This window comes from Dama dama, chromosome 4 (assembly GCF_033118175.1).
Source record: "Dama dama isolate Ldn47 chromosome 4, ASM3311817v1, whole genome shotgun sequence".
In the NCBI taxonomy this organism is placed as follows: domain Eukaryota; kingdom Metazoa; phylum Chordata; class Mammalia; order Artiodactyla; family Cervidae; genus Dama; species Dama dama.
Window position 1 is genome coordinate 31436481 of NC_083684.1, and position 8668 is coordinate 31445148.

Sequence of the window (8668 nt, forward strand, 5' to 3'; positions counted from 1 at the left end):
CTTCCTAATAGCTTCTCACTGAAGGCCCCACATTTCGCACTTTAACACTTCAGTCAGGGCGTGGCTGAGAAGCTCCTGTCATCTCCTGTGAGATTTCCCGCCAGATAACCTAATAAAGCAAATTGCCCCACACAGGCAGGCTCAGGGTGGGTGTGCTATGAAGGAGCTTGGCAGGAGGTGTGAGACCCATCCCCTTTGTGGCGGCCTTTCCCGGAGGAGCCCAGCGGCCGGTATTCAAAGGGCCACGGCACACCTGCCCGGCTAGACACCCAGAGTTTCTCACAGCTCCCAGACTTACCTGCAGGGTCAGGTAGAGCCTGTGGGGGCTCCCGGGGCCAGCCCAGTCCACGCTGAGGGCTCGGCACTGAGCCAGGGCCGGGCGAGCTGCACTTCGGGCGCCCGAGTCCTCGTCACCGCCGGCCGGGCTGTCTTTTCCACACCCTGTCCCAGGACAGAAGAGATAGGTGAGATGCCGGATGCTGGTTGGAGGCTGCTGGCCGGGGATCAGTGGCCAGGGCTGAGGCTTAGCTCTCCTTTCACATACTCAGGGCGGCTCAGCCGCCAGGAGAGACTCACACGCCCTCACATGCCTGCCCGGCACAAAAAAGGCCTGGCACTGAGCAGGGGCTGAGCTCTTTCTTCACCACAAACCGCCTGGGGATCCTCTGCAGGAGGTCGCCCAAGACCAACCCCCCCGGAGGTGGGGGCTTCCCCTCCCTCCACAGTGGCCTAGGGTTGGCACGTGCCCACAAGCAACCCTCTACGGAGGGCAGCAGAAGGAAGCCAACGCCACACCGATTGTGCTAATCCTCACAGGAGGTGCACCCCGGGGCCGTGACCTCATTACCAAGGCCGCCTCTAGGTGGCAATTTCTCCCCGGCCTTCATAAAGACCAACCCCACGTTGGGTGGCCTGGTCCCTGTGGCCTTCAAAAGCGCACCCAGGACCAGTTAAAGCACGTCCTCTCGAGTCTAACACGTCGCCCCCCTCACCGGATGGTGGGAGAGAGCTGACTGTGGCTTCAACACCCCATTCACCACTCATCCTCAGCCCTCCAGTATAGTTTGTGGGGCTGGACGGGATGGGAGAGGGGACTCACCTCAAGGGGCAAACTGCAGAGCCCCCACCCTGGGGAGCTATCACATCCTGACTGCCAGCACTGGACCAAGTGCTCTCCAGGCCTTATTTCCCTTCCTGATCCTCAGTTTCCTTGTCAATACAATGGGCATTAAGAACCAACTTCAGTCATGTGATAAGGATTAAATGGGGTGATACATGTAAAGTGCTCACACAGAAGGTAGTCACCAATGCAGACCAATAGCTCCTTACAACAACCCAGAGAGGTGTGAACCAGAGGCCCAGAAGGGTTAATATGCCCAGGGTCACATGAAGCCAGTGTTCCAATCCTGTGTGCTAACCCACCTTCTCCTTGCTTTCCCTTCTCAAAGTGGCAGTAAGTGTGTGGGGGGAGGCGCAGGTAGAGGGGCCTAGGGACACCCATGCTGGCTGAAACGCTACCCAGCGGCAGGCACCATGCTTGGCATTTCACACACAGGATTTCACTGGACCTTTGTCTTAAATTTTAAAAGTGGATGAAAGTCTGTATGGTCATATAAGCCTCATAATACTTATTTAAGAGAGCAATATGCACATGCAGGACTGGAAGGAACTATATAAAACGTTTAGTGACAAGCTTCTAGGTGAGTCTTCTTTTTTATACCTTTCTGTGGTATTGTGTTGGTTTTTCTTTTTTTAGTTTTCCAAGATAACATGTTTTTGTTTTTCAATTCTTGCTTTCTTTTTTTAAACCAGAAAAGCAATACTATTCATTCATTTTACAGTCTTAATCCTTTGGACAATCTTGCAGGGTAGAAACCATCTTCAGCTCCTTCCAGACAACTGGGGCCACCTGATTCAAGAGCCCAGGCTTTCCCAGAAGGACTCCAGGGTCAACCCCAGCCTCACTCTCCCTGAAGAAGAGACCATGGAGGGCAGCACTTTGGCTGCCACTGATGGTACAAGTGAGCTGGGAGAGAGGGAACTGGAGCTTGCTATGTACCCTCTCTGGGCCTCGGTTCTCCCTTCTGTACATGGAGGGGCTTGGCCTTATGTCCCAGAAGGGCTCTGCTAACTCAGACAGGCTGGCCCTCTCCGGCCCTCTCCCAGTAGGTCAAGAGCAGTCAGACAGCAAACTCCTGAAGGCCCCCTGCCTAAAGACACACCCCCTGCCCCCACTCTTCCAGGACGACCTGCCCAAGCCAAGGCTGGCAGACACCTACCGGGGCAGCTCCCCAGGCCTGATGATCTAGCCCCCACCGGGAATCACAGAAGCCGCCCACTTCTTGACGTTGGCAGCGCCAGGGGACATGACCCAGAAAGCAGAGCCGGTGTTGACAGCTCCCTCAGGGGGAGGGAGGGCCCAGGCTCGGGGACTCCCTCACTACCCACCTGCTGTCGGGGCCACCTTGGATGGCACCTAAAAGGAGCGCATGGCACCCACCCTCTGCCAGGCCACGCTCCGGAGCAGCCTTTCGTCCACTCCGCGCCATCCGCCGGCGAGCCCCGGCGGGATCAAGTGTCGGCACCGCGCAGGGCGCCGGGCAGCTCCGCACCTACCTTGTTTACCAGCCGCGGGCAGAAACCGGGGCGAGACCACGAGTGCTCGGCCGAGGACGGGCGGATCACAGAGCCACAGCGACCCGGCCGGCCAGGGAGCGCGTGGCTGTCCGCCGCCTTCCCCGCTCTGCGCTACAAACTGCGTTAACGTTTAACTCGGCGTCCCGGGCCGGTCTTTACAGACGGGCGGGCGCGGGGCAGGAGCGCCCAGCGAAATTGACGCCCTGACTCCACGCCCGGCTCGCGGGCTGCCGGTACCCTGTAATTACCTGACAGCTCTGACTGAGTCTAGGAACTTGCGAGAAACCCCGGTCTCATGGCTGGTATCTGGAGGAAGGAAGGGAAATAAAGAGGCATTTTAAAAATGCGGACTCACCAGTTCTCAACCTCCCTGGGCCGGTGTGTGGGAAAGGGCGGGCGGCCGGGCTGGCTGGGGCGGGGCGAGCCATCCCCGGCTCGGGCTCCCCGGCCCGGCCCACTCGCCACAGGCCGCGCAGCGAGGGCGTGGCTCCCAGGTTCCACGTCCTGCGAGACGGGACCATGGCCCGGCGGGGCTTAGTAGCCTCCTCCGGGCGCCCGGCAGCCTGCGGAGAAAGCAAGAAAAGCGAGATTGAAGCCCGCTGGCCGGCACCTTCTCCCCCGCCTCAACCCCAAGCAGATGGGAGCCTGCCATCTGCAAGGGCCCCAGGGACTGGGTCACCTGTTAACCCAAAGCCCCAATTCCAATGTCCCCCAAGGACCCCCTGGGCTCACGCGATGAAACAGGGCCTAGCACCATTTCAGGGTGCTCATTAAGGAGAAGGGAGGCTCAGAGGTGGGCAAGGAGCCCACCAGGAGCATCTGCAGCACAGTGGGGAGACCCCACATCGCAGCCCCTCCCCTCGGAGCCTGGCAGCACACAGACCAGAAACAGCCCCACACGGAGGCACCACCAGGGCCTCCAACAGCATCTCCGTGAATCTATTACGAAGGGACCCTGACTGTGGCCCTGACAAGTCAGGCTTATATGCATCAAAATGCTCTTTAAATCAGCTCATTCATGTATTCAACTAGCCCTCACACTGTACTACAACTGGCAGACACCCTGCCAGGACTCGAAAATACAAAGATTCATTCATTCTTCATTTAATAATTATCTACCCAGTACCTGCTGTGTGCGAGGCACCTGCCTGGGGTCCTCTTTGATCAGCAGAGACATGGCCTCAAAGCTCCCTGTCAGGAGGGAGGTAAACACTTCAACAATCCTTCACAATCAGAACAGGAGGCAAGGAGGCTCCAGGTGGTATGGAGAATGGGGGTGGGGGTGTGGAACACTGGTCTGGGTAGAAAGCCCCATAGGGCCCTTATGCACTGAGCAAATAAACAGGACAGACTTCACTTACTTTACAAGTCTTTATGGAGCACCTATTGCATGCAAAGCGACTCTGAAGGCATTTAAGGTGATACCAAGCTACAGTCCCAGATTCAGACAATAAGTGATGCCATGTTTGAAAGAAGCCAAGTCAGCTCAGAGAGGTAATGTGGAATTTGCTTTGGGTTTAAAATGGAGTTGGAGGCACCCAAGGATTTCCTAATGATGCCACCTGGCTAGAGACCACTCTCCCCACCCCTCACTGCACTGATTGCTTTCTACCAGGCAGTAAAACTATTTAAACAGTGTCCATCCCCCCTGACCCTCTACAGTTCCCCAGGGTGAGTCCCACGGCACCCAGCCTGGAGCAGCAGCTACATCCACACCAAAGAGCGGGCTAAGGCTTGGGTGAACGCCTTGATAGGAACGCACACGAAAGCCTGAACTGAAGCGTGGAAGACAGCAGGGCTAGAGATGGAATCACTGAGTTGCGAGGCTGATGGGGGTCACTGTGCCACAGGTGAGGATCCAGTCGTCAAAGGTAGTGCAAGATGAAAGGCAACCAAGGAGGACAGAGGTGATTCCGAGTGGGAAGGAAAGCTGGAGAAGGAAGGTCAGAGGTAGCAGAAGCAACAGACAGGTGCAGAGTTCTCAGAGGTGACCGGGAGCGAGTGAGAAGGAGAGGATGGTCAATTACCAGGGAACCAGGCCATGGAGAGATCAAATTGGAAGAAAGTTCAATGGAGCAGAGCAGAGGGCAGACCTGGGAAGGTCTAAGGTGGGGTGGGGGTGGCTAGAGGAAGCCGCCACTTCCTTCTCTTTGGAGAAGTTGGCTAGGATGGGAAGGAAAGGATGCGGAATTTAGAACAGGAGAGATCTGCACATGCTGGGTCTACAGAGGAACAGAAACGACTGAAGCCTCGAGAGGCAAGAGAAGGAAGAGCCCAAGGATGGGTGGCCTGAGGTTCGCAGAGCTGAGCCCTGGAAGAATGCCAGGCTAGGGAGTCCTGGTCTCTGCCTTCCTTGATTAAGGAAGACACCTTGGAGGAGGAGTCTCCTGGGTGCCCTCTCCCTGGCAGGGGTCAGGACTGCGGGCCAAAGGGCAGAATGGATGTTAATCCTGTGGGCAGCTCTGCTGAGGAAATGGAGATGGTCCAGTGGGGAGTGCAGGGAACTGGGAGACGTAGCCAGACGTCCCTTTCTCCAGGCTACTCAGCACAGAGCTGGGCACACATTCCACCCTGAGGATCAGCTGCCCAATGGGTAAAGAAGGAGGGAGCAAGACGGGCTCCACCTGCATGCTGAGCTGCTGGGAGATGGCAAAGGGCACTTAAGGTCGATTCCATGGTTGAGGGAGAAGACTTTCACGCGCCTCTGTGCTTAGTTGTGTTGGACTCTTTGTGACCCTTTGGATTATAGCCCGCCAGGCTCCTCTGTCCATGGGAATTCTCCAGGCAAGAATACTGGAGTGGGTTACCATTTCCTTCTCCAGGGGATCATCCCTACCCAGGGATCATTCCAACCCAGGGATCGAACCTGCGTCTCCTGTGTCTCCTGCATTGCAGGCAGATTCTATATGCGCTGAGCCATCAGGGAAGCCCCAAGAAGACTTTTAAGGAGATCAGCTAAGCCTGACGGGCAAGGACAGAAGGACACATTATTTCTTGGCTTTCAGGAAGGGAAGTTGGGAGGCAGGAAGATATCAGGAAGAAAGAGGAAGGGTGTGTACAACATCCTGAAGAGGAAAAAGTAGCTGAATTTAGCAGCCTGTGGGATGTGAGAGTCAAAAGCATCAAGGACTTTGAAAGAGCCCAAGACTGGAGACTCAAAAACCTAGGTCATAGGACCGGGTGATGGGAGCACAGCGTGGTTATAACCAAAAGCTAGTTCAGAGCCCGGCTGCGCCACCTAGTAGATGTGCAAGCCTGGGAGAATGACTTTGTCTCTAAGCCTCAGTATTCCCATCTTTGAAATGGGAGAACTCTACCTTAATAGGGTTGGTGTAAAGTTTGGACAATACATACGCACAACATTAAGAACAATACTGAAATATACAAAGAACCCTACACCCCTACCCCCGCCAAATTTTATTTTTCAGTGACCTATATCCAGCAGTGGGTGAACGCAGCGGGCGGGCTGCAGGGGAGCCCCATCGGCTTCTCCAGGTTTAGGCCAGGGTGGCAGAGGTGCAGCCCCCTTCCCCCAGACCAGAGTTGCTGCAATGACTGGGGGACAGACTAGACAACTGCCCAGAGACCACTGCCCAGGAAACATAGTCTCCGTCTCCCTGGGAGAGGGGGCAGAAGGTCTGGGAGGGTGGACAGGGTCTGGACCTCTCCTGTGCACAGTCAAACGTCCTGGGTTTCGCAGGTCAACCCAGATTTCAAAGCTTCTGTTCCTTGGTGCCCAGAAGGAAAGCAGAACTCATTACTCCCACATCCCTCAAGTCCAGTCACTGCAAATACAGGGCCCCATTCTCAGACTGCATTCCTTGCAAATGACTCTCTGGCCAAGGAGACGGCTACTTTTATCAAGGGCATGGGGAACAGCCTAGGCCAGCAGAGTTGCTCGCTCAGCCTCAGGCGGACAGAAAGCCAGAGAAGGCGAAAGGCCAGGTGTGGCCAGTACCCCCAACCTTGAGACAAACATGTGTGTGGGGTGGGGGGGGGGGTGCTAGTGACAAATGGTACTTGAGAATTTAAGTACAGCTTCCTCTTTAAAATCTGCCAGGACCAGGCCCTTCACTGCGCCAGAGTTCCGCTCTAACTCACAACAGGGGGCTGACGGAGGTGGCTTCGGGCTGGCCCTCCCAGCTTGGGAAACCCTCCCCACCAGGCTGCAGCTGTCAAAGGCTCAATTTCCCCACTGCCCAGGGGGACGCCGGCCCAGGCCCTCCTTCCTAACCTGCGGCTAGCCCACCCCAACCCGGCCCTGCGAAGGGGAAAGTCAACTGCCCAGGGGACCTACGCGGTGGGAGGGCTCGAAACTGCAGCGTTCTGGGAGCCTTGCGGACCCGGGGACCTCGGCCCGGGGAGGGGGCGGCGCTGACCGGCACGCGGTTCCCCGGCAATCTCCGGCTTTCCCGGGCCATTGAAATCGGAAAGGGGGTCCCGAGGCTGCTTGCATTCCAGGGGACATGTCGCCCCCATGCTCTCATCGGCTCTGGCTGGACAGCGCGGGGGGCGGGAGTGGGGGCGGGATAGCGCAGGGCTGGGTCTCCCGGGCCCGGCCCTCCCCCGCTCCCCACCTCGGGACTGGGCAGGGGGATCCCGGACGCGACAGCCCATACGACGGGCTGGGCGGAACCCGAGCGCCCAGTCCTCCCTCTTCCCGCCCGAGCCCCGGACTCACCGGCCTGGCGGAGGCAGGATCCCAGCGTCGCCGCAGCGCCTGGGGCTCGGCCCGGCCCGGCCCGCCGGCGGGAGGCAGCTCCACGCCACCGCCTCCTTGGCCCGCCCCGCTCCCGCCCCGCTCCGGCCCCTCCCGCACACTTTCCACAGGAAATGATTAACTCGGGCCGCGGCGCGTTCCCATGGCAACCGGCTCAGACCCCGGCGGGGGGCGGCGGCACGCGCGCGCGCTCCCGCGTGCACACACACAGAGACTCACACTCTCACGCGGGGCCGCCCGCTCCGCTCAGACCTTTCTTCTGGGTCTCCCGGCGCTCCGCACACGCCCGTGCACACGTGCGCGCTCACCCCAGACGCACACGCGCCGTCCTACGTGCTCACAAATAATACACGCGGCTCTCACAGGTTTGCACACACGCTCTAATGAGTCCACATGAACACATTCACAGTTCTCACACACATCCCCACGTTCGTTCCTACGTGCATGCTTTTGCACTTAAACACATTCTCATCCACACCTCCTCAAACCCTAGTACAAAACTTTTGCACGCACTAGGAAAAAAAAAAACTTTTGCACGCATTAGTTACTACTACTAACACACAATTCTCACAAATGCTCGCTTGCCACCCTTCACAGTTTCTCACAAACTGTAGTATACTTTTTTTTAAGTTTCTAGCACACACACTCTAGCTGCACACTTGCACATTCTCACACACTTCCAATGGGCACTCACAGTCCTGTATGGAGTTCAGACTTTCACCCTTGCTTTCCCACAAATGCTGCATATGCCTCTTCACATACTCTTGAACTCTTCCTCACATTCCACATAGCAACATCCCTATGTTGCTAACCCCAGTACAGACTTTCATGGGCTTCCCAGGTGGCTCAGCTGGTGAAGAGTCCGCCTGCCAATGCAGGAGACTTGGGTTCGATCCCTGGGCCAGGAAGAGCCCCTGGAGGAGGAAATGGCAACCCACTACAGTATTCTTGCCTGGGAAACCCCATGGACAGAGGAGCCTGGCGGGCTGCACTCCATGGGGTTGCAAAAGAGTTGGACTTGACTTAGCAAGGAAACAACAACACGCACTTTAGTGAGCACGTGTGCACATGCATGCACCGTCACACATCAGCACACGCGTTTTCACACATACATTCTCACTAGCTCTAGTAGGAGTACACAGTCCAGGTTGCCTCCCTGGCCAGGGCACCACCTGCTGCCCCCCTGCTCCTCCCTGACCCTGTTCCCCTCTCATACCCCCCTCAAGAGATAAACATCTTGCAGAGCAGGGAAGTTGTTTGGGATTTTTTAAGGTAAAATACTCCTTTAATCTCCAGTAAAAACGCATTCAG

At 57.0% G+C, this 8668-nt stretch overlaps 1 protein-coding gene across 1 annotated transcript in view; it reads right to left on the reverse strand.

Moving 5' to 3' along the window:
- KIFC3 (kinesin family member C3) overlaps positions 1-7375 on the reverse strand; it is a 34973-nt gene extending 27598 nt beyond the window's left edge. Inside the window, exons 1-3 of the mRNA XM_061138611.1 lie at positions 7319-7375; positions 2993-3200; positions 299-441 (exon numbers count right to left, since the gene is read on the reverse strand). Coding sequence (XP_060994594.1) covers positions 299-441; positions 2993-3158 — 309 coding nt within the window. The 5' untranslated portion in view covers positions 3159-3200; positions 7319-7375. The remainder of the gene's footprint in view (positions 1-298; positions 442-2992; positions 3201-7318) is intronic.
- Between the last annotated feature and the right edge of the window lie 1293 nt (positions 7376-8668).